At 36.4% G+C, this 27,274-nt stretch overlaps 1 protein-coding gene across 7 annotated transcripts in view; it reads right to left on the bottom strand.

Moving 5' to 3' along the window:
• The window catches only part of LOC149547848 (protein ZINC INDUCED FACILITATOR-LIKE 1-like), a 121,371-nt gene that overhangs the window by 1,732 nt on the left and 92,365 nt on the right, over window positions 1-27,274 (bottom strand). Inside the window, exon 15 of one of the 7 annotated variants that reach the window (XM_089791895.1) lies at window positions 8,755-8,998. The exons of 5 other annotated variants lie outside the window; for them this stretch is intronic. In XM_089791895.1, coding sequence (XP_089648021.1) covers window positions 8,848-8,998 — 151 coding nt within the window. In that variant the 3' untranslated portion in view covers window positions 8,755-8,847. Of the gene's footprint in view, window positions 1-8,754; window positions 8,999-27,274 lie in introns of those variants that run through there. One more of the 7 variants, XM_089791893.1, reaches the window with a different exon arrangement.

Genomic DNA, 27,274 nt, shown 5'->3' with positions numbered 1-27,274 from the left:
ACTGGTCATTACCCAATCATCACACAATGCCACCTCCATGTGAATGAAAATATATGCGTAAGTCTGAATGCTAAATTAGAGTCAGCTATTGTGTGCAATGGAGTGAATGTGATCAAATTCACTAGCTCATGACAGAACCTTACTGTAGTTAAGTGTTTACCTGTTCGATTACAAATAAAAACAAATGTCCCCTGGCAGACTGGAAGCGTCTTGTCATCATACCCAAAACCACAATATATTACACTAAATCCTTTTTATTCTCTTCTAGGCAACATCACAAAACAAGGAGAACTAAAACACAAATTTCACATATCATCTTCCTCATTGAGGTCAGATTCTTTGAAGCATTCCTGCCCACTGCTGTCCATATAAATATACTGTTTAACAAAATGCCTAAGACAAATCCAAACTTACAACTAACATAAGCAAAACCCAGAATCTTTAACAAAATGCCCAAATTTTATGTTTCAGTGAGTTTTGAGGGTAGGGATGGCATACACGTTTTCAGTACTGGGGTACTTTTGAGCTTTTCCAGGGGGAGATAGCAGAAAACGGCTGTTGAAAAAAATAGATACCAGTTTCCAGTATCATATACCAATGCTAAATAACACTGCATTAAAAAGTAGCAGATACTCAGTTTGGTCCCCAAATGTTTCAAGATGCAAGTATGTGTCTTCTTAGTTATACTTCAAAGTTTAGGAAACGTCCAAACAGAAAACTAAGACACACAATTTCTCAAGGGAAACACTTAGTTTTCTTTTTCATAATTGCTTTTATAAGAGTTATAGGAGTTACATTTTAGTTTTCAATTTAGCCAGTACCCAAATTTTATGTCACAGTGAGCTTTGAGGATAGGGATAGCTGTACATGTTTCCAGTACTGGAGTGCACTTTTGAGCCATTTTTTAGGAGATAGCAGAGAACAGCTGTTAAGAAAAATATATACCAGTTTCCATCATCATATAAAAATGCTAAAAAAAATACTGCATTAAAAAGTAGCAGATACTCAGTTTTGTCCCCAAAAGTTTCAAGATGCAAATGTCTCTTTGAAGAGACGTGAAGGGAAATTCTGATTAACAAACAAATCCGATAGTTTGTGGATTAACCATTGTGCCTTTTTTCAAATGCACCCAATGGTTATCGGGCATGATTACATGCTAAACAATTCATTCATATCCTCTGATAGTAGTGGATCATTTCACACAATCCATCCTGATGCACATATGATCGATATAGATCAGGGATGTACATCCCGATTGTTGATGTATATTTTGTACCACTACATAACATATAGCAATTGAATACTTGATATGGAATATCAAACACTCAATCCCTCTCTTGAAAAGTAAATACTCATGAAGACATGAGAAAAACAATGTTCCTTACACCTGTGGATACTAACTCAGTTATATTAATGTGATTTGCTGGTTAATCATGTAGGCGGGCTTATGTTATTCATTCAAGGATGTTGGACTTTGCTGTGATGATGATGAAATCTAGCTTTGTAAAGTATATGAGTGCCAAATGATGTTGATGGTGATGATGATGGAGGGTATGTCAGCCAATGATGTTTCTCCTTTTTTTACTTTCTTCTTAAATGAACTCCAACTACTGAACTACTTGCTGCTTTACTTCTAGTCCGATGAATGGAGAGATTAGCAAATGGATAGGGATCAAATCTGATGAAAGCTTACCAGTGGCTCTACCTCCATAGATGCAATGTTTCAAGGGAAAAAGACTAGATTACCACGCAAGGCTTCCTAACCAGCCATTAGGATGCTAGTGGCCTAGTTTATAGATACCTATCAAACATCCACTAATATCACTATGCAACTATCCATCTGCTCTTACTCTTACTTAACAACTTTCTTGAAATGAAATCTACTTTAACAACTTTAATGGAATTTAACTCTAACTATTGGAAATAGAAACCATGCAATAACACCAAATGTTCTTATCACTATGCAAGTCACGACAATTATAAGAGAAGTAATTTTGGAATTATCTTAAGCAACAATTTTCTTCAACCCTTTACAAATGAGAGCAAATGGCCTTATATAGGGGCCAAAATTACAACCAACGACAGAGATTAAGAGGTAAAATCAAAGATCTAGATTGAATCCTAGAAACCCTAATTAGGGTTGCCACTCCATCGGCCAATGAGAAGACGCCACCTCATCAATGGACCAATGAAAAAAAATGTGGCAACTAATGAAAAGGCACCAAAATGGTAGCCAATCAAAATCGGACACCTATCCTACCCAAGAAGAAGGAGAATTTGCCACTTGGGCTTACATCAAATGATCTAATATAATTCTACCCTTTTCTTTCATCTTCTTACCTAAAGAAATGAACTTGGCTAGCTTGTCGTTGACTTCCTTCATGGGAGGGCAAGGCGTGTGCTTCATCTTGAGCTCAACTGAATTCATCATGTTCCTTGCTGCTTGCAGTGTCTTCTCATGATCCTTCTCATATTCTTTCGCATATTCGATAAAGGCATTGAGGGAGGCAAGGGTGCTTAATAGCTTCTTCTTAATGGCAACCTTCCCCAACTCATCCAATCTTGATCCAAATCCTGTCTCATTGACGTTCTCCTCTTTGATATCTTCAAAATCAAGTGCAGTCCCAACATCGCTCATCATGGTTGAAATGGAAGTGTGAACGCCTGGGCTATGCTGTGCAATCTCATTTTGTATCTCTTCAAGTATCCTCAATCTGATAGTCAAGGCAACAAACCAAGACTCCACCGTACTCATTCCTCCATCCATCCACTTGGTTCTTTCCAAATATCTCTCTGGTAGCCCAATAAATGTCTGCAGCTTGGGAATGGCTAAGTCCTTGACTGGAAGGAAATCCTTCCACTCCCCTTCAAATGTTCTAAATTTGTCTCTAATAGCCACCAATGACCTAAATTTCGAGATAAAGAAAGGCAAGAAATTTCGCCCATCTTGAATTATATCACTGGTCCAATCTTTGACTTCGCGCAGTTGAGCCAATATCTCTTCTATGTTGCTCTTGTTGTCTTGCTTTAGGGCTGCCTGGTGCAATTGTTGGATAGGCTGGCAATCTCTCCAATACTTGTTTTCGGCCTCCAACTTTACAATCCTCTCATTCGCCTTCCTTAACCTCTCTCTAATTGAAGCCATGCCTTCCTGGATCTCCTCACATTCCATGTCATCCGTAATTCTTCCCAAGTTATGCTCTACTATCTCATACTCCTGGGCTACAATCTCTTCCACTGCCTTGCTAACCTTTGGTATAGCAATCTGAACTTTTCGGTGACCATCATCATCGCTCCTGATTACCTTTGCCACCACTTTTGCAATTTTTTTATGTTTCTCACTATCTTCCTTTTCCACTAACCCTTGAATATCTTCAACTGTTCAGACAATCACCACCTCACCTCTTGGCATAAGCATTTTCCTTAACCATAGTGGTGTAGTGCATCTCCCCAAATTTGGATTTGGTTTGACTAGCAAAGCATCACCAACAGCCTCAGGCACTTGGCTTATTTCCTCAATATCAATTGGCCTATCCTCTTCTTCACTAGTAACTATCACACCATCTCCGTGTTGGTTCTCTAGGAGATGAGAGTACTCAGTACTATTATTGTAACCACTTGATTCTGAATTAGAGCTTACCTCTACTGAGACCCTTTGTCCACTTTTATTAACCCCTTGGCTCTTAGCCTCAATTATGCTCTCCCTTGACAGTGTTGCATTATGTTTCTTTGTTGGAGGCTCCTGGTGTTCTTTACTTTTCTCAACCTCCAAATTTCTCTTCTTGTCCTTAACTACTCTTGGTTGCTGGCTATTGCCCCCACCTTTCTGTCCGACTAACTCCACTGGACCTTCTTCCTCCGGTTTCACCTTCTCATAAGTAAGGCATACCTTCTGACTTTATAATTGCCTTAACTTCTCACTATACCACAACTCTGTGTGTAGATCAATTGTCCTTGTAATTCCCTCTAAGGAAGGATCCTAATGATCATCCCAATCCACTAGACCTAATTCCGTTCCATCCAATATATCATAATCTTCCCTTAGCACCTTCTCATCACCTTCTAGCTGATTGGGAATATCAAGGTCTCTCCATCTGATTGCCCTCATCATGTCCACTGACAATCTTGAGAAATCTAGCTTTCTCAAATGAAAGTCATCCTGTGCATTGGCCCAAAAATATTCTATAGTAGGAATATGTTTGAATGCCCCTTCATGAGATGCCTTGATAAGACCATAAGGATCGAATCCCTATCTTGCTCTACACCATTCTAGATGATACCATTCTAACTCTTCCACAGCTACAAAGGCAACAGGATTGGGGCAAGTATCATTGCCTATTCCAAATGAGAAGGTAATCCCTATCTCACCTTTAAGTTTCATCATTTTGTCATAATGCTCAAGTTGCCTAGCCAACTCCATCAAAACTATCTTGTCGGGTGGGTACCTTGGAAGTCTCTTGGGACAAACGGTACTTCTTGCCACTCTAATATATGTGAATTGTGAAAATTGGATGGACCAACTCCCATACTTTTGAACTTTTGCTTCCACTTCCAATGAGAGCCTCTTAGCAGGTTTCCCTTGTAATATCCTTACCGTCTTCATGGAAAAGGCGTCATAAAACATCTTATAATCTTTGGTGTTGTGCAAATGAAGTTGTGGATAACACTCATGCACCAAACATTACCTAGGCCCATTGCCAATCACTCCTAAGGACTTAAGTCCAAGATTTTCATATAGTCTCGCAATCAGATGGAAAAGATAAGATCCCATTTAGAATTGTTTTTGATTTTGCACTATCCTAAGTTGAAACTCTAAGTTTTCACTTATAATTCTAGCCCAATCAAATTTTCTCTTTCCATATTCAATTTCATCAATAAAATAGTACATCCAGCTCTCAAATTGCATACCTTGAGCCAACCCATGATTTGGCTAAGAAGCACAATAAGGTCATCATATTTTGATTTGAAATCTGACCTGGTGAGCCTTGATGGCTTGGTAACTCCCTTCTTGTCTTCGTGTAACCATTTTTACTTTAAATGAATGAAGTAGGCCTCCTGATTATCTTGAGATAACTTGGCTACCTGATCCATTATTACCAGTGTCATGCCTTTATGCTGGGGAATATTGAATACTTCTTTGACCACTTGTCCATTGATGTTAGCCAACACTTTCTTCCCTTCATAAAAAACGATGGACTTGGTAACAATATCAAACCAGGATGCACACTCCATTACCAATTCCGGACAAGGCAAGGTAGGAGGGAAAGCCGCCATGTGTACAATTCCGCTCTTGCAGATCTTCTTTGCCATGGGGAATAGTCCTTCAATCTATCCTTCAACTTGTTGGTAATCAAAATCACTGGTTAGAAACCTACGAGCCTTGCCTGCTCGATGCTGGGTATCTAACTGATTTTGGCCAACTTGACAGGATTGACTTCAATCCTCTGCGCTTTTGGTTCTGCTGGACCAAGGCCTGTTTACCTAAATCCTGGATGGCAAAACTCAATTCGAAGATGATTTATAGCAGATTATTGAAATCAAATAGACTCCTCAATTGGCAAGCATCAAGGAAGACTTCTAATTGCGATTAATAACTTCAGACTTTGATTATTTATGAGAGTTGTATGCTGAAAATAGAAAAGTTAAAACAAATTACTATATGAAATCAGATCTTCAAAGAAAAAGGATAGAGATACGCCAGCATTAGATTCAAAATTAATGAGCAAGTTTATGATCAGTGCTGAATTCTAATTGGGTGATAGAGTCAAACATATATTACTTACATACAACTTTATAGTATTGATGATAAAGTATTTGTCAATAACTTAATCAACTTAATGCCACAAATTGTCACACTGTAACGTATTCAGACTAGTCTATTATGGTTTAACCATTATGCGGACACAATAGCTACAAACAATGGGATTGAAATTATATCCTGCACTATTTGTATTGATCAAATCTGAATAACAGCAAACAATTTAATGTACTTATCAAATTGATAAATTAGAAACAAATGGACAATAAAACCATAAAGGACGAGTTCTATATATTTTCAACTCTAAAATAAATAGAATTTCTTACTGATTTAATTGCTGGACAAATCGTGCTGAAGACACTCAACTTTCTGATGCTCTATTCAGCACAGTTCGAACCACACAATGCTTGAATTAATGCTCAGAAAATTTACAATTCTCTCTGCTTAGTTCGTAACTCTAATTTCTCCTTTAGAAGATAAAAATTTCAATACATTTTTGCTGAATAATGACCAATTCCTCCCTTTTTATGATATCTTACTTGATTTACATTTCACATATATATAGACTACGAAGAGTCATACTTTGAAAGGTTACGTCTCTTTGAAAAGTCATGTTTTAATAACATAGCTATTCAAAACTAACGACTAACCGCCCATTGTAATAAATTTTTATTAAAACACTAATATTTCACAACTGCCTGCCTGCTAATTAAATCATCAAAATTCGAATATGGACATTTCCATCCATGCCGATAAACTCCAACGCTTGCCTCTGCCATTGATATTCGCACTGCATTCTGAATCGCTCAACATTATGTGAGCACTTTCACCATTATCTGCACAGATGGCATCCTTCACCCAAACGTGCATACATTCTGCTCATGCCTCAAAACCCCTCATGTGCGACCAGAACTATGACGTTTCTCATACGCAAGGAGGCCTTCATCCCTTTTCAAACAATTGCGATCAAACTGAAGCTGCCGGCAATTAGTTCCAATCGCAATCTGCTGTTGCCCTTGCAGCACACAGACCTGCGATCAAACAACACATAAATAAGCACGCAAAATATTAATCAAAATTCCTCAATCTTCAATAAAGATCTCCCCTCAACCATATGTTTTCAGACTCGGGTGTCTTTCTATCGCAGATATATCTGATGCTGTCAATGCTTAAGTTTCTGACTTTGCAGTCATTCACCATTTATAATCACTGTGCGATTCTAAAAACACATATTGGCACCCCTCTCGATGATAGCTCCTTAAATATTGTTAATCTCAATCTTTAACGGTACTGTATATAACTATTTTCTGGGCAGTAGTTCCAGGCTTTTTAGCAAAACAGTAATCATCTTTTCCCGACTCTTGTTAGCAATGTTACGCATGGTCCTTTAACTTTCAGGAAAGAAGAATACCTCTTCCACTGCTGCTGGCGCATAAAACCACCAAAGTGGGAAAGTAGATCTATTTCATAATTGAAACTTGAGATAAGAAACTGGGATTTTGCACACATTTTCTCTGTTTTCATTAACTCCGTAGTGCCATCTTGTACTGAACTACAATTACAAAGTGCTCTCTCAGACCATGGATAATTCTGTACGTGCTATATTACCTTCTAAGATGAACTTTATCAACAATAAGAGGCCTAGCCAGACTATTCCTTTGACCAATCGAAATCTAGTCAACCCAGCATCAACATGCTAACTTAATCATAAATAATCCAGTGTATTAATTGACTGATGATTCCTAACTCCTGCAGGTTCTTGTATGAGAGTATCTTTACATCCTTTCAAGGTGATTCAGATTTGACCCAACTTTTGCAACAACAGATTTGAAAGCTGAGAAGAAGCTTCTTCATGATTATTCTTTAACTGAATATTTCCTTTGAAGAGAAATATATGAACAATACACTTAAAACCTCTCAGACTAATAATGTAGGTGCCCCTGCTGCAAACTGAATTAAGTAATGCCCATTTAAGTGGGTGACCAAATATCATAGCGTGCTTCTTCTACACATCATTTCCTCATCAAAATATAAGAAAGAAACCTCTCCACAACATTCGTTCACATGAATAGAATAACGAATTTCTGGGTTCCATCACAACTGTACCATGTTCAGTGTGTTGATATTGGTATCACTTATTTGCCTCACTTTCGAGAAGAAGGTGGTCTTAGGCATCATGTCTTTTTTGTCTTTTTTAGCATTTGTTCCCTTTGGGTTCTTGCTTGCACTAACATCTACCATCCTAAACACTTATTTCTACCCCTTTGTTCTAAATGATATGGACTACATTTATCAATTTCCAAACTTCTTTCTATCGATAGAATCTAGCTTATTTCTGCCTCTCCAAATCCTATCCCTACACTTATCAATCTCCAAACTTCAATCCTTAGAGTGGGACTACCACTTATTTTTGCCTCTTCGTTACCTTAGGATGGACTACACTTATATCTCCCAACTTCAATCCTAGGGTAGTCTAGCTTATTTCTGCCTCTGCAAGTGTCCTATCATGAAATCTACACATATATCTCTCAACTTCAGCCTATCAATGGAAATGATGAAGTGGTGGATGAAAAGTGCAAGAAGAAGATAAGGGAAACAAACCAAGCAAGAACAAGAAATAAAATTCGCCTTTAAAACCAATCTTCACCTCTAAAAATGAATAGAATTATACCTTAAATCTGCCTTCACTAATAATTGGGCCTCTTCAAGTTCAGATCTGATCTCCAAATTTCAGTCCCTCCACAAAATATGACACCCTAGTCAATGAATTGCTTGCAAAATCTGCCCTAAATCAGAATTTCAACTTCCCAAACTCGCCTTCAAATGCAAAAAAAAATAAAATCAGACCTTAAATCGCTTTGCCTCTTCACTAAATAAAATTGCCATAGCTGAAAAAGAAAATCGCAGCCAAGGAGGAAAAATCAAACTTCAAAATTTCTGCCAATCTCGCAAACATTAGGCTTTCCCTCACAAATTTGACCTAGGGCAGAAATTGCCCAACTTGCAAAAATCAGATCTGCTCCTTCAAATTTTCCCTAGGGCAGAAATTGCCCATCCAAGGAAGAAGAAAACACTGCCAAAATGCAAAATCAGATCACCAAAAATCGCCTTAGCTGGAAATTTGCCTCCTTAGAAGAAAATCGCTCAATCTTGCAAGAGAAGATGAAATGAATGAGGAAATAAGAGGGGGGAAGCCCTTTCTTATATCCTCCAGTTGATCTCCAAAGTGGGCCGACTTGCCTGGAGGGAAACAAAAAATTAAGTAAAACCTCCAAAGATGGCCCAATTTTAAATAAAACATGAAAATAACTAAGCTGCTTTGTGAAATTGATCCATTAATTGCCAGTTTGATCCATAATTGAAAGATAGAAATAAGGTAAGCCTAGTAGATGTCAAAAATTTTATTTAACAACGTTTTGGCAATTAAAATATCATTAAAATCGAATCTAGCAAGCCAAAATCAATTTTCAATTCCAAATTACCAATTTCCTTTAGCATTTCTAAAATCTTCTAAGCAAAACTTCAACAAAATTAATGAGATTTTGCAATTTAATCCAATTTCAATTTTGCAATACGCTTTCAAGTTTTTAACAAAATAAATCCTCTTTCCTGGGAATCGAAATTCAAACTCTAAATTCAATTTCACCATCAAAATTTCTTTTCACTGAAAAAATTCACGATTTTCCAAAACGACTAAATCTAAAATTTATTTTGAAAATGCTCAAGCTTGTTCAATTAAATCAAATTTTCAAAAAACCATCTAAGTCCAAAATTTGCAATTTTATCCTACCAGATATCATTTTAAACATCAAAAAATGTTGTTGTTGAAACATGTTTGGCCTAAAGATCAAATTACATGTTCCAGAAAATCAAGTTTCACACTGGGTGAGAACAAATCAAATCAACTCCTGGCCTGAATGCGTTCAAGGTGTAAAATCATCAATTCAAAAAACTTTGGACAACTCCAAATTTTGCTAAGGCAACTGAAAAAAATTACAACACCTACGAAAATTGCCAAGGCCTACCCAAAAAAGGGGGTGCCCAAAGTTTTGGGGCGATGGTGTGAAAACCTCACAACACCGATCTAAGAGATAACAATAATCTAATAGCTTAGATTTTCATACTTAGGTTGATCAGTTAATACAAGGATAGTCTTGATATATTTTATTGCAAGATAATTAAGTATAAGTGTATTTATGCATGTAGACTAGTTCATATGATGAACTAGTTTACACACATATGCATACAATTCGCCAATTTATCCTTGAATTCTGATTGACGCTATCATGTGTTAACATTCCCTCTTAGCAAGAGAAGATAACTAAGTACGAACTAGTTTAGATATCATCATATCACTCAACTCGTGATATCAAGGAGTATACAAAACATCAAGTCACGTGACATTCATATATTCCTAGTTATGGTATGTGCATTGACATCACATCGCATGATGTCTACCATAACATATCATGGCATGTCCATCGATATTAGGTCACATAATATCCACCATGATTATCTCATTAAGGACATATTGATACACAACTGATATCAAGTCAGCATGATGTCTATCAATAGGTCCAAGAGATATTAAATATCAAGACATTTCCATGAATATCAAGGCAGCATGGTATTCGTCATGATAGTGAACATTTTAAAAGTCGTCACCTTACAATGTTGAATACAAGTGTTCATTCTTTGAAAGATCTTCACCTTTTAGTAATGTACACAGGGGGCCCATGAAGTCATATAGTCACACATAAAAAAGGAGTTTACATGGAGTCACCACAGATTCTCTCACGTGGTGGTGTCATGGCGTCACACACATGACATCCACCATGAACCATATCAGAGGGTGGATCCATCACAACTACTCCTAGAGAGTGGAACACGAGTTTTGCATTAAGCTTCTCTCTTCCAGAGAAGAATCCAATTAGGTGTATTTCAAGAAATCATTAAGGTTAAGACTCCCTCTCAACAATGGCTTCATTCTTCATAACTCCAATCTAGTCTCCAAATGCACAAACTTTACTTTGGTAAGAGGCTTGGTGAGAATAGTAGCCGTTTGTTCTTTAGTGGTAATGTACCTTGTCTAAAAATAACGTCTTCATTGTCTACTCCCTCTGAATCACTATGATCAAAGATCCATTTGGCAGATCTTCTAGAAACTCTATGTGTTTTGATCACAATAGTATTTGTAGGAGTAGTTTCTCATATTCAAACATTCTTGTCTGATTTCATAGCAACACGAGTGAATGTAATAAACTACGGATATATCCCCAGATTTGGCTACATCAGACATTCATGCTAATGTGGCTTCCTTCTAAAGGTCAAGTACATTCCTCAACCTCTTGTCTTCCTTATCCAAGGTTGCTTCTGATGCAATGTCAGAGTCCCTCTAAATGCTATTTTCCTCTTCTTCGAAAATATTTCAGCCATCAACTTAGTCCCATGATTGTAAGCATTTCAAGTATCCATCTATCCTCGAAGATCAATTGAATTAGATCCTCTAGCTGCTCCCTCTTGTTATAGAAAGATATCCTTCATACATAATTCCAATCATAGAAGATAATAGATTCACATCTTCTAACATGATCAACATATGACCAAGATACAAAAACACTTCGGAGCTACAGTCCTAAGATTGAGTCCTCTATACTTTGGAGCTCTTATAGTGTCTATAGGAATGCAAATAAAAGTAGTACTAAAAATTATCTCATTACTCGAGAGATTGCTCATCAACATTCAGTATTTTTGAGAGCAAGCCTTCTATATAATGCATCACACCATGCCTCTTGCAAACTTAGAGGCATTCCCATGTGCCTTCACACTGCCTGGACATTGTCTTCTATAGGTGGTTGTTTGTGACAATATTTGTTTCACATTTGCTAACATTTTTCAAATGTATTTCTGCATTTATATTCACTCAAGATATTTTGTCCAGCAGTTCATGCATGTGGTCTGTGAGTCCACATTGCATGTACATTCTCTATGCTTCATATATGCATACCTACTACCAAAGGAGGGGGAGATGAAAGTTTGTTTTTTGGAGCTTGGCTTTATCCTTGCGAAGTATATCTATTTAAAGAAACTTTAACTGAATCGGTTTTACATACTGTTTACTGCTAGGATGCCATTCAGAGGCACGTAGTCAAACAATTAACACATCATTCCATTGCCTATACATCTTGCATGCAATCGGTTCTATCCCCACCAATTTCATTTATAGCATGAGCCTGCTGCAGTTCATGTGTCATCATAATTTTGAGATGGTCTGACTCATTATGCACCCTTTTGATGTGTTATGTGTTATTCGTGACCCAAATTCTGAATAAATCCCCCAAACAAAATAAATACATCCACATGAATATATATGTATTGGCAATTATTTTTAGGCTTACAACTGGTTAACAGAAAATGCTACTTCTCACGCCAAGAATCAGCAGATCAAATAATAAGCAGTAACTTATATTATAGTCACGACTCTTATAAAAGCATTTCAGGGGAGGATAAACATCACAGGCATTAATGATTCTCAGATGTCTTCTTTCATCCTGTAACCTTAATCGCTAAAATTTTGATTGATATCTTATTAATTTCCTTTATGTATTCATCGATGCTTGCTAATCATTCACTGACTAATTAGATATCTTGTCAAATTAATCTTCAGCATCCAATTGAGAGGCTCCCCCCCAAAAAAACATCTCACTGTATGGTTTAGAAGAGTATACAATCTATTATTAGTCATGGCCCTGTATAACAAATTATGTCTTGCAAAATATATATCTACCGTAGGTAGCATCTTCAATTCAGCCCTAGCAATAGCCAACAATCACCCCATTCACATAATTGTGAGCAATGTCATTTGGTTTGCGATAATAGTTTATAATCACACCATTCAGTATATTGCAACGCAAATATATTCACAGGGATGTCAAGGAGGATATTCCCTTAACCTTCTCATATTGGATATTTCCTACAAACTCACCCAGTATTCTTTCAATGATAGAAAATACAAATCTAGTCTGAGTTTCCAATGCCAAAAGTATTGATTGATGGTTTCCCCATTATTATATTATATTATTTATGCCAATCAAAAGACATGAGGAGGAATGGATCTGACTGTTAAGCCAAATGTCTCTTTGAAGAGACACAAAGGCAAATTCTAATTAACAACCAATAGTTTGTGGATTAACCATTGTGCCTTTTTTCAAATGCACCTGATGGTTATCAGGCATGATTAGATGCTAAACAATTCATTCATATCCTCCAATGGTAGTGGATCATTTCACACGATCCGACCTAATGCACATATGATTGATATAGATCAGGGATGTACAACCAGATCCAAGAGATAACAATAATCTGATAGCTCAGATTTTCATACTTCAGTTGATCAGTTAGTGCAAGGATGTCCTGATATATTATTTGGAAAGATAATTCAGTATGAGTGTGTGTGTGTGTGCATGTATACCAGTTCATATGATGAACTGATATACACACATCTGCATACAGTTTGCCAGTTTATCCTTGAATTCTGACCAACGCTATCATGTTTTAACACTTATCTTCTACTGTATGTCATGAATATTGCAGCCAACCTCATGACCATCATTTATTATGCAATGGGCTATAAATTGAATAGATTGAGGCTGTATTCCTTCGGCTGGGGTCCCATGGAAGGGGGCTTCCTATAAAATATAGTGGAAGCTGCTTTTTATTTTTTAGGGAATTTTTTTAAGCTAGCAGTCCCATGACTTATTTCATAGATTCAAGCTGACAATTTTAGCTCCAAAATTTAAGGAAAATAAATTTAAAATAAGTTAACAAAATTAATTCCCCTCTAAAACTATTTTTTAACTAAAAATTTAAATTTCAAATGTTTGACAAGTGGCAAAAAGCATTCCTAAGCTAGTGGGGCTATTTCTAGGTCCACCTCTTTTTCACCCGCTTCCTACAAATTAGGGCCTTTTAATTTTTAGGCGAAGATTCGGAATAAACCCGTAGCAAAATAAAATTTTGCTCATGAGACAACCTGCTTCCTAAAAAATAGAACTTAAGCCCCCCTCACGGGACCCCTGCCTTAGTGCTACTTTGTGAGTATCTCCTCGGATTCATGTTTTAACATGGTATCAGAGCCAACGGTAAAAGATCCTCAAGAGCTTGTGGGGGCTAATGAATCTGGAATGTTGGTCTGATTCTGAACAGCCTGTGGATAATATTGATGTCTAGAATTATGAGGTAAAGTTCTATACATATGCCAGTGGAGTTTTGCACAATCTGATCTGCTAAAGTTTGCTCTATGTTTCGGGGCTCTGTCATAGATTGAGTTTCAGCCAAGTATGCTCTTTGCATAGTAGAAATGAGAATGTTGTTCAAATCCTTCCCAAATTATAGGGTGTGTTGAAACTGATGTTTGTGAATAAAGGTCTGAGAATAAAGTTCAGAGGAGTCAATATTGCTGCAGCAGGAGAGATGCTATCCAATTTGAAGAAGATAACTGAAGTAGCCACCAAAGAAATTGGATCTGAGAAAAAGAGTTTTGCCACTGTCCAAGGCGAGATGGAGTCACAGCAAAGAAGTTATTAGTTGGTGTAAAAGGAGATGCCCAAGATTGAAGCTTTTGTGTTGAGATTGGTTATGCTGCTAGGTCAAGCATAAAGAGGGGAGTTGTAAATTAGAAGACAGTAATCACAAAGTGGTCAGTCAACAGTGAATAAAGATCTCTACCTAGGTATATTTGCCAATTCCTTTTTTAAGATTAGTTTATTTAAGATCTGTACAACTGAGTACGGAAGTCGAACACCTAAGTGCCTTGGCTCCCATACCCTGCAATCTAGCACCTTTTCTTTTCTCTTTTTCTTCCTTGTGCTTTTTGTTTGCATTGGTTTTGATGCTTTTTCTTTCATTTCGGCTTGTGTAATTTATTGTCAATCTTTCTTGTGTTGCCTGTATATGTCACTTGGGCTTCATCTTTGTGTGTAAAGAAACCCTACCCCGCCATTATTTCCTCACCCCGGATCACTCATGGGAGAACAAAGGGATACAATCATGAATAATAGTGGAGGAGGAGTTAACTCTACTGAAATGATGAAGAAGATGAGGGTATAACCAGTATTCATGACCAAGGAATTTTGCAGAATAAGGAAAAGGACTTGCATGAGAAATCATCTTACAAGGCAATTGTTTCTGAAGAACTTGCGGCATCTTGCCCACCATCAGCTTGTTTTTGTGGGAAAGTTAGCAAAGTTTCTGCAGATGGAAACCAAAACGATCCCCACCCAATGGAGATAGACTCGGCAAGGGAGGAAATACCGCATTTGGTAATTGTGGAGGAGAGGAGGAAGGTAAGGCTTCGTCCCTTGAACTAAGGACCCTTTCTCTCTCACCAAATGAGGATATGGTAAAAGCTATTAGGGCAAAGAAAGCTCGGTTAAAAAATATTACAGTTTTCTTTGCTTTCTTGGATAAAGATTTCTTACCTTCCCGTAAGTTTTTGGATGAATGGATTGTTAATGTATGGGGTAAGAAACTTGGAATTCATGTTTCATTTTGTAAAATGATTCAAAAAGGACTTTTTGTTCTATTTGTCAAAATCCACAATATGCAAGAAAGAATCCTTAGCAAAAGAATTTGGAGTGTGGGTAAATCCCCCTTTCGAGCCTTCCCATGGTTTCCGAATGGAAATGTTGAAGAAGTCTCTACTAGGGCTTTACCTAATTGGGTAGAAATTAAGAATTTGAATGTTGAGTTTTGGCCATTTATTCATTACTTATTGAAACCTATTGCCTCGGTTTTGTAGATTGAACAGTCTAAAACTACCTTTCCACATTTGAATGCTAGGATTTTGGTTGCTCTTGAACCGGAAGTTGTATTCCTTGATAATATTTCTCTTACTATTGATTCTGAAGTTTTTTCATGGAAAGTCTACCAACTTGGTAACTTAGGTGCTTGTTTTCATTGTAAAAGAAATGGGCATGCAAGAAAAGATTGTTTGGATCTATCTAGAGTACAAACAGCCAATTTCGAGATTTCTAAAGATGATGGTAGTAAAGTGCCTAGTTTTGAAAAAGGAAAATCTAAAGAGCCATCTTTTGGTGACTTTGAAATTAATCCAAGGTCTCTTAAACCTACCGAGGTTGATAAAAATAAGAGTGTTCATTCCCTCCTCGAGAAAGAATTTCATACCGTTGCCAACTCTTTATTCAAACCTGAGGATGATCCTATTAATGGTGACATCCCTAGCTCTAAGGTCATCCCAGTTGCTCCTAACTAGTTAAAATCCATCATTTGTCAAAAGGAAAATGTAGACCCAATGCCTTTGGTTGAAACCCCCACCTAACTAAATGTCCAACAACTAGCCCTTATACTCTGGCTGAGAGGGCTGAGATGGTTAAGATTGCCAATCAGTCACTGACTGGTAAGAATATGCAGTTGAATGGATCAAAGCCTACAAGGATGTAGATATCTCCTGAGAAAAAAATAGAGTCCTCTTTTGTTGAAGTCACCAACAAAAGAAGCAAGAAAAGTGTAATGTCCCTTGTATAATTTCTTCAGACTATTGAACAAAATGCTATCATCTCTTTGGACTAGAGATTTTATTCAACTCAAAGTGTTTTGAAATGACTATTGATATGTCAAGACTCACTATAATAACTAGTTGTATATAGAAGCTGGAATATATCTTTTCTTGTTAGACCCTTGTAGATATTGTAGTGATCGAGTGCTGACTTGTCCATGGGAAAAGAAATGATACGATTGCTATAATGCTCTAATGAATATAACTTTCTCTTTATAATTCTGATGTATTGGTATGTTGCTTCAGCCTTTCTTCGATGATTCATCTGTTTGGAATGTATATCCCATAATCTTTGATTTGATGTCATTGATTACATTACTTTTTAGCCCTTTTGTATCTCTTTGACTACCATTAGTGGTGAATTTTGTATTTATTATATTCGTTGGTTTAGTACTTGGTGACTTTTCATATTCACATTACATGTATGTCTACTAAAACTAGATGTAATATAATCAATTCTACTGTATATCTAATCAAGACCTTTCCCTGACTCATTCTCTACTTGTTATTTTATGTCTCCTTTCATTCACTTGTTTGATAGGTAATGTATTCGATATGCAATTAAATACAGATAAAATATTTATGCCAATCACACCCTTGCTGAATCACACAGATCAAAATATACATTTATACCCTCCACATTCACTGATTGTGTGTGATCACCGGCTAAATTTTATCCAGTGATAGAATTTACACCAGACCAATACGTACAGGTAGATCGATTTAGAAACAAATCATTCAGATTTATTGATATAAGACTCAGCATCAAATGGGAAGCGATCATCATATATAAGAGATTGAAGATGTCTGGGGAAGAGGATATGCACAACCTGCAATAGAGAGAGGGCAAGGGCAATAAGAGTTGACATGCAATGTTTAAGGAACAGTCCAGTCAGCAGCAACCTAAGACTATTGAAGAGAATCATTCATGTACAGGATATAGACAAACGTTAAGGAATCTTGCATGTGCCGTTGACACACAAACATTGATTTTTTTGTTTGTATCCTGTACATGAATGATTCTCTTTGATAGTCTTAGGTTGCTGCTGACTGGACTGTTCCTTAAACATTGCGTGTCAACTCTTATTGCCCTTGCCTCTCTCTATCGCAGGTTGTGCATATCCTCTTCCCCGAACATCTTCAATCTCTTATATATGATGATCATTTCCCATTTGATGCTGAGTCTTATATCAACAAATCTATTATTTGTTTCTATCAAATCGATCTACCTGTACATATTGATCTGCTGTTGAATGATACAGCCCATACTGCCAATCAATATCGTCGCTATTGGCTTGTAATAGATGTCATGTTTATAATAATTCTGGCATCAACTTCTCCTCTTTAACACTGGTTATAATGTAACTTGTCTGCCACAATGATCCTTCAGCTGACTGCATTTTTATCTCCCCTTTCTCTATGCCCCCCCCGCCGCCCCCCTTCGTATATATATTTGTGTGACTGGGAAGAGCCACGACTCCTCATGGGTGGTGACTTTAGTTCATTTAAATATGCATTTGTTATTATTTATTTTTCATATTATCATACTTTGATACGTATATTTTATGTATTCAAATTATATTTATACTTTAGAATATATGAAATATATATGATTATTTATTTAATATTTTATTGTATCATACCTATGATAGTTGTTTATCAACTATTTAGTTAAGTTGTAGAATATAATTGCTCATTCTATATATTTTAGTTAACTATTATTTTATTTATTGATAATACTAAATTATAACTATTAACATATATTATATAGATAAGTAGGAGATAATTTTCACGGCAAGTCAAATTGTGATATTGCTATCAGGATTTAATTGTGTGATTTTGAGTCAAACTCATTGACCCATGTTTCATGAGTAGTGATTCAACATGAATCCATCTCTTATGAGAATAAATGAAACACTTAGCACTCATTGGATCTAGGTGATGCTCACACGGGTGAAGCACCGAGACTTCTCGGGAGGTCACCCATCCCAGTACTACTCCATAGTTCATAAGGCACAACACTTAGGGAAGGTTTTGCAAATGGGGTTGCAAACTTTGGGTTTAACCATGAAGGAAACTCCGTAGTTAAGCACGCCTAGGCTGGAGTAGTACTAGGATGGGTGACCTCCGGGGAAGTCTTGGTGGCTCACCCCTGTGAGCATCACCTAGATCCAATGAGTGCTAAGTGTTCCATTTATTCTGATGAGAGATGGATTCATGTTGAATCACTACTCATGAAACATGGGTCAATGAGTTCAACTCAAAATCACACAGTTAAATCCTAATAGCAATATCACAATTTGACTTGCTGTGGAATTTATCTCTTACTTATCAATTGATGAGCTTAAGGGGCTTTCTAATGAATGGTTCATAAGGCACAACCCTTGGTGAAAGTTTTGCAAATGGGGTTGCAAGCTTTGGGTTTAACCATGGAGGAAACTCCGTAGTCAAGCGTGCTCAGGCTGGAGTAGTACTGGGATGGGTGACCTCCCGAGAAGTCCCAGTGCTTCACCCCTGTGAGCATCACCTAGATCCAATGAGTGCTAAGTATTCCATTTATTCTCATGAGAGATGGATTCATGTTGAATCACTACTCATGAAACATGGCTCAATGAGTTTGACTCAAAATCACACAATTAAGTCCTGATAGCAATATCACAATTTGACTTGCTATGGAAATTATCTCCTACTTATCAATTGATGAGCTTAAGGGGCTTTCTAATGAATGGTTCATAAGGCACAACGCTTGGTGAAGGTTTTACAAATGGGGTTGCAAGCTTTGGGTTTAATCATGGAGGAAACTCCTTAGTTAAGTGCGCTAAGGCTGGAGTAGTACTGGGATGGGTGACCTCCTAGGAAGTCTGGGTGCTTCACCCCTGTGAGCATCATCTAGATCCAATGAGTGCTAAGTGTTCCATTTATTCTCATGAGAGATGGATTCATGTTGAAACACTACTCATGAAACATGGGTCAATGAGTTTGACTCAAAATCACGGTTAAATCCTAATAGCAATATCACAATATATTATATAATATATTATAATTTATTATTTTTTCATATTATGATATTCATCATATTAATCACATTATAACCATATGATTATATAGTATGATTATATCAATCAATATATATTATATGTTATTAATTTTCTATTATATTTTTAATAATAAATTATATATTATTTATTATTCATTCTATTATTAAGATTTATTTATTATTAAATCTTATAAATATGGGGACATGACAAAAAGAAAAGAAAATGATAATCAGAGTTTAACCAACTCTAATGGATATAAAAGTAAGCAGGGGGATATCTCTGATTGCTTTAACAGATTGTATAATAATGATAAAAAACACGTCCAAAAACCATGAACAAGATCAACATCCATAGCTGGAATGTTAAAGGTCTGGAGATGAATGATAGTAAAGGCATTGTAATAAGATGGTGTGTAAGATTATTCAAAAGGATTCATGTATCTGCAAGAGATTAAAGTAGTTGGATTTCAGGCCCACACTATTTTGAAAATGCCTTGGGATCAAGCCACTGCATTCTACTCCAATCATGAAAGAGGGAGAGGGGAAGTTGCTATCCTTGTGGGACCTAATTGAGCTGATTATATTGTAAACAGAGGGGTCTCTCCTTGTCATAGGGCTTTGTGGATTATGTTTAGTAAGGATGGTTAGAACTTTGGTATTTGCAACTTCTATGCACCCAATGATTATAGAGATAGAGCAGCACTATGGGAATGGGCCACATCTAATCTGCCTAGTATCTTGGAGACTTTAATATGGTTGAATATAGAGAGGACAAAGTAGGAGGCAATTCTTTTAGCTGGAAAGGAAATGAACTATTCTTCTGGCACAAACTCAAGAGAAAGTTTAATGTGCTAGATCCTATAGAAAGAAGAAAATCTGAATTTCAAGACATTTGGTACACTTGTTGTAATAATCAAAAAGGCCCTCAAAGGGTCTATTGTAGACTTGACAGAGATTATGCAGACTCTACCTTCTTTTGTTTTCAAGCCGAACCTGGCCACTCACCTATATCAGTTAATCCTGCTTCTCTTTCAGATCATTCCCCAATCTCTGCAAAGATTGGTTTTCAAGATCAGGAACAAGTTCCTAGGAAGACTACTAATAAGCCCTTTAAGTTAAATCTTTCCCTCCTCAAAGATCCAGACAAAATTGATGCACTTCAGCAGGTGACTTTTCTGTCTAAGATGGTTAGTGGTAATATTCAACCAAGAGAAGTATAGGAAGGACTGGTTGAATCCTGGCAAAAACTCTTTCAGATTCTTGGAAAAAAAAGAAGCATGGATATGAATGTGGAAGGGACTAGGGAACACGCTAACCTTAATTTGCTAGAGAAGAAACTTCAGGTCAAAATCCAAGATTTAGAGCTAGAAACTGCTCTGATTAAGAGTAAAAACTCTTTAAGGAAGATTCAAAATTATTAGATCCAAGGACAGAGAACTAGATCCAAACTGAATTGGATTCTTGAAGGAGATAGAGGATCTAAGTATTTTTAAATATTATCAGGGCTAAAAATAAAAGGGAGCTCATTGAGAATATTCGTATCAATGATGAACATTCTTCAGATCCAGACATAACGAAATCAGCTTTCTTTGAATACTATTCTCAACTTCTTTCTTCTGAGATGAATGATGTTAAGTATGAGGCTCTTGATAAGTGTCTTCAATTGATTCTAAAAAAGTTCCGGATGAAGATAGCATTAGACTCAATAATCCTATCACTCTAGATGAAATTAAGTAGGCTATTAACTCTTTAGCCAATAAAAAATCTCTAGGAATTGATGGTCTTCCTGCTGAGTTTTACAAAATCAATATAGAATGGATTTCCAATGATTTGTTGGCATTCTATGAGGACTCATTCAGTAGAGGATCTCTAGGTGGGAACATCAACAAAGGCATGATCAAGTTGATCCCAAAGAATGGTGATAAATTGGAAATCAAGAACCTGAGACCAATAACATTATTGAATATTTTCTATACCAATGATTTGTTGGCATTCTATGAGGACTCATTCAGTAGAGGATCTCTAGGTGGAAACATCAATAAAGGCATGATCAAGTTGATCCCAAAGAATGGTGATAAATTGGAAATCAAGAGCTGGAGACCAATAACATTATTGAATATTTTCTATAAGATCATTGCAAAGTTGTTAGCTAAAATAATTGAGGACATCCTTGATAGGTTTATCTTTGTCACACAAACAGGTTTCATTAAGGGAAGATATATATTGGAGAATTTAATAACAAGTTGGGAAGCAATGCACCAGGCCAAGAATTACAATCAAAATGTGGCTATGATCCTACTTGATTTTGAAAAGGCCTATGATAGAATTGAGTAGTCTTTTGCATGGTTACCTAGAGATCTGTCTCCCCCCTAAAAGATACATCTCAGAGATGGAGACACATTTCGGAGACTTTTCGCATCTCTAGAGAACTCAAAAAAGGTTGGAGACTTCATGACAAAGTCTCCTGGTCTCCTAATCCAAAAGATGAAGTACCCCCGAAGTCCCCTGATAAAAAAATAAATGTAAAATATAATATTAAATTATTTTATGTATTTTAGCCCTCATTTTAATGTTTTTCCAATGCAAAAATTAAGACCAATGACAATTTAAATTAATTTGAGAGCATGATAGCTAAAGACCTTGAGATGGATGATCACAACCATGTGTAGTAGATTATAGTACCATCAACATACTAGTACTAGATGGATTTCTGGTTTTCGTTTACTGTACTAAGTTTGTTCATTTTTATTTGCATATCAGCAATTTAGCATCAAACTATACTTTTTTGAGTTTAAATTTTGAATATGTAATGATAATCTGAGCGATTATCAATCTGATAAAAATGATCATATGCAATATTCGAAAACAAGTATGACTATGAGATACAGTAATGTGATTATGTGAGTTTTGAAATATTTAACTCTGTATAAATGTGACACTATTATTATTTACTTTAGTCTTTTAGTTTTATAGTATTACTATTTTGTATTTAGTATTGACTCTTTAAATTATTAAAAAAAAATTGCCGTCTCCAAGTACCCCCATCTCCTATTTTTGAAAAATCACCGTACTGGTACCAATACCAATACCGGCAACCTCCAAGTGTCCCCGTCTCCCAGTGACCTTGGTCTTTTGTCATTGGAATGCTCAAGCCTTTTGGATTTCCTGAATACCTTTGCAGATGGATAGAGGTGTTGTTTAAAGATTCTTCCACAGTCATAGAGGTGTTGTTTAAAGATTCTTCCACAGTCATAGATGTTTATGGCAATCTTACCAGCCCTATTCCCCTTGGGAGATCAATTAGACAAGGTTGTCCCATCGCCCCTTCCCTCTTTGTGATAGCAACTAATGCCTTATTTTATATACTTAGAGCTCCCTCCCTTGGTCCTCCTATTAAAGGTCTCATCCTTCCTAATGAAGGCACCTTATTGAACTCCCAATTTGTTGATGACACTGCATTGTTCTTGGAACTTGAGGAAAGGAATTTTCTTAATACCTTGGATAGACTTGAATTCTTCTACTTAGCCTCAGGTGCCAAAGTTTCTCCACAAAAATCTTTAGTTCTAGGTTGGTTTGACTCTCCCCCTAACTGGATAGAGTCAATGTGTTGGCAATGGAAAGGCCCTATGAGATTATCAAGTACCTTGGTATCCCCTTTGTTGTCAATCCTTCCATGAAAGATTTGTGGTAGTGGGTATTTGATATAATACAAAAGAAACATATTAAATGGCAAATCCACTCTCTCTTTAGCTAGGAGGGTTCCAGTGGTGCAGAAAATCCTATCTTCCCATCATCTTTATTTTGCTTCTACTTGGTTGATGAAAAATCATCAAATAGATAAGATTGAAAAGATATTGAGAGATTTTTTGGGGTTTGATGGGATGGGTAACAAAAAAAGACATTGTGTGAATTGGTAGTGGTGTTGTAAACCCAAACAATATGGTGGGTTGGGATTGAAAGATCTTAAAAAACATGCTATTGCTCTTACTTCTAAGTGGATTCTAAAGGCTATATATGGAAATGAACCTTGGAAAGTTCTAATTAGACATAACATTCAATGCTTTACCATCTCCAAAGATAAAAACTAGAGAAATATTCCATTTTGTGACTTGCTATTAGGTGACTTTAAAATCAAGATTTATGGATATAATGTATTTGCTACCCTATAGAAGGCTTGGACCTATTCACAAATATTCCTACCAATCAAAACTGTTGTTGGTTCTTCTCTATCTTATATTGTTTCAAATAGATCAATTTGGTGGGGATTATATTTAAATGGAAAACCTTTGGCACTTACACAAAGTTGCTCAACAAAACATTGGAATGTACTACGTATTTCATTAATCAATGATCCAATGATAGATAACCGGTTGGGCACATGGGATGAAGTTAGAACTAAGTATGGCATCCCACAAACTTAGAAAAAAACATATACACTAATTAGCAAGGCAATTGACAACTGTATTCTTTCAAAGGTTATTGATTCTGACAGCTTCCTCAAACAATTGATTTGGTGTGATGGAACCGTGATTAATGAGGCATCTTCAAAGCAAATATACAATATGCTTGTATCAGATCCAAATATCTACAAAAGAGTGATCCAAGGGTGCGGCTTGTGCTCCCCCTGTTCAGATTGGTGTTCCTTTATTCATTACTTTTGGCAATCAAGAGTGGAACCCAAAAAACTATGTTTTAGACAGTGTAACCCCAGTACTAGGGCACGTTGGGACGGTGAGACGAGTTTCTAGGACGTGGGGAAAATAGACCTCATTTGCACGATAGTAGGGGGACGGCTAGGGGACGAGAACAAGGGGAGGACAAGGCAGGAAGGGGTGTTGTATAGTATACATAGAACTTGAAATGCTAGTTATGAGATGATGTTTTAGTACAACATACCAAATTAAAATACTTCAACATAGCAAAATTGCAACATGAAATACAATTATTGAACATTCAACAAAGTAACATATTACATACCCTATAGTAACATTCAAAAATCAAAATTCATATAGAAATTTAAATACCCATCCTAGTAGTGGCATAGTTATTGGATGGTGGAGGTGGGGTACTTGGGTAATCAAGTACCTGGTGCGGGGACGTCTCGAGGACGAGTACTTCAAGGTTTGGAAGGGGGTTGCGAGTCCCCGAGTTACACTAGTTTTAGATGGTTACTGTTACTTAAAAAACTTACTCTAGGATCTAATATGGAGTCCTTGGGTTTTACTCCTGGGCATCACAAGATTTGTGATTCAATTGAATCTTTTGAGCATGTTTTTTTTTACTATGATTTTGCTATCATGATTTGGTCCATTTTTTTAGGTAACCCCATTGTGTGGAATTCAAAACCAAGTATTTCATGGAGTGAAATTTTAGCTAGATATGTTGAAGCTTTTGACTCTAAACTTAGTTCTTTCTGATTTGTTCTTACCTATAAGATTCTATGGTTCCTTTGGAGGGTGAGAAACGAAGAGGTTTTTCAGTAGAAAGATAGAAGGCTTACTGGGTTTACTTGTAAACTCACACATTTTTTCATTATGTCTTCGGTGCCACTCTCTGGAAATCCCTATGGCTCAGTTTATGATACTAGTCCGAGATGGTATATCGCTTACTCATAAAGATAAGGTCAAGGCCTTCCAGTATCTCGAACAGTTCAAAGATATGATGGACCCGAGTGATATAAGGCAACTTGAAAGAACGATGGAGGATCTATACATCTCCACTAATACTCAACAATCTACTCTTGTTATCAGTGCTGGTAAAGAGAATAAGCTGAATAATGATTATAATTCTAATGAGTATGTTCTAGTAGGGTGGAATGATGAACTATTTGATACAGCTTTCCTACAAGCATTGGACTCCAATGATGGATGGGGCCCGACTAGAAAGGAATAGCATGTCTTGAAATTGATCATCAGTCATACTTTTTTGAGAGCTTTGTAAATATTATGTCTCTCCAGCTAACTTTCCCAGCTTGGTTAAATGGGATACCTTCTTTTGCTGCCTTGTAAGTAATGTTTAGTGCTGCTCCTAGACTTTAAAATACTTGATTCAGAAAGTCACTCTATGCTGAACAGTTTCATCTGAACTTATTGTAATCAACTTTTAATACTACTCTAATATCAATAAGTTTGTTTAAAAATATCATTGGATGAGTTTGTTGTTTGAAATATATTAGTAGAAAGAGGAGTTGAAGGTGTTGAAAAGATTGTCGGGTTAAAATATGTCCTCTAAAGGCAAGGAAATGTACAAGCACAAAAATAATTGACTAATGTGTCAGATCCTTATCGATAATGTCACGAAAAATCTTGATCTAATTGAGATCGTTGAAGCGTTTGAATCAGAGATAGAAAAAAATTAATGAGTTGTAGCTGAAGTCAAAGATAACGTGAAAAACATCAAATTGTGCAGATCTATTCTACATCTGTCCTAAATCGCCAAAGTATTGTACTGCGGCAAAAAGAGAAGAGGTAAAACAAAGATTCCCCATAGCATTGAGATGTAAATGGGCTAAATGAATAGAATTGTATTATTATGCAAACAAATAAGAAGTGATATCTTGACTGATGTAGCATTCTGTTTCTGAACATGTGCAAATAACATATGATGCTGATAGAGCCCACAAAATCTAGGATCCTTGACCACTAGTAATGAGTCTCAATGGGAAGATGTTTTACCCAACACCCCATAGTGTTTTTGATTAATATATTGATAAACCATGTAGGTGAAAAATATTGCTATAGAATTAGCAAGTAAAGTGGCTGGGTACCCATGTATCTCGGTAGATGGAACACTATTTATATGGACTCGATAAGTAATGTAGGTATGAAAGAAGCATAAAAATCAGTGAAAAAGCCCAGAGTGATGAGGTTAGGAATAACAATCCACACAACACAACTTAAAGGGGCAAGGGTATGAATCATTGCATGCTATATTTATAAATTTACACTTTTCAACCAAATCACCAATGAAAGATATGGCAGTGCAAAACAAAATGAACAAGATATAAACTAACACCATAAGACACAAAAAAATTGTTCTTGAGGAAAATCCTATAAAGGGAAAATCTCTGGTAGAGATGATACCCACAAGATCATGCACTCTTATAATAATGTCCCTATTAGGAGACTTGACTCTGTTAAGAGTTGATACAATGCATCTAGTACATCAGTCCATGTTAAAGGACAAGTCCTTGTTAAAGAACAGAACCTCTGTTAAAAGATTTCACAACCCTGTGAGGATTTGATGATCACAAAAGGCTCATTGCCTGAGCACACTGCTCAAAGGGTGAAGGATAAAGCCACCTTCAATAGGACTCATTGTCCAAAAGAGAAGGTTAAATTCACCTTACAAAATAGACTGATGACAACTCAATTGCCTTTACAGTTCCATTGAAGTACATAAGGATTAATCATAGATTCCAGTCATGCCTCTATCAAAGCATCTAACTAAACCTTCAACACAACTCTGATATCCAACAACATCAACGCTCGCATTGGTATTATCCATATACCATACATTACAACAAAGGAATTACTTTCCTTTAAATAAGTTACAAGAAGCAATTAGGTCGTCCTATTAGGGGTACGTCAATGCACAAATAATTATATCAACCAATGCAAAGGTATACACAGTACGTATTGCAAATGTATAATAATTACAAACATCAAAACGTACATCATGATCCATAATAAATGCTTGTCAAATTTTAATACACGCTACAACATCCAGTAGGCTCCCAAAAGAAATTATCCAAATGCATTGCCCTAGCGACCAACTTAGCATGACTCAAATGAGTTGTAAATCTCATAACATACTCCAATATAAGTCTTCTACCATGTATGATGCTCGCATACCAAGACTCAAGCATGCCATCAACTTAACCTCAAAACACAGTAACCATCTT

Source organism: Cupressus sempervirens, chromosome 7, assembly GCF_028749045.1.
Source record: "Cupressus sempervirens isolate cs-2001-9-10 chromosome 7, ASM2874904v1, whole genome shotgun sequence".
NCBI lineage: Eukaryota > Viridiplantae > Streptophyta > Pinopsida > Cupressales > Cupressaceae > Cupressus > Cupressus sempervirens.
The sequence above is the reverse complement of the archived record's forward strand: the minus strand, read 5'-3'. Positions and strand labels throughout refer to the sequence as shown.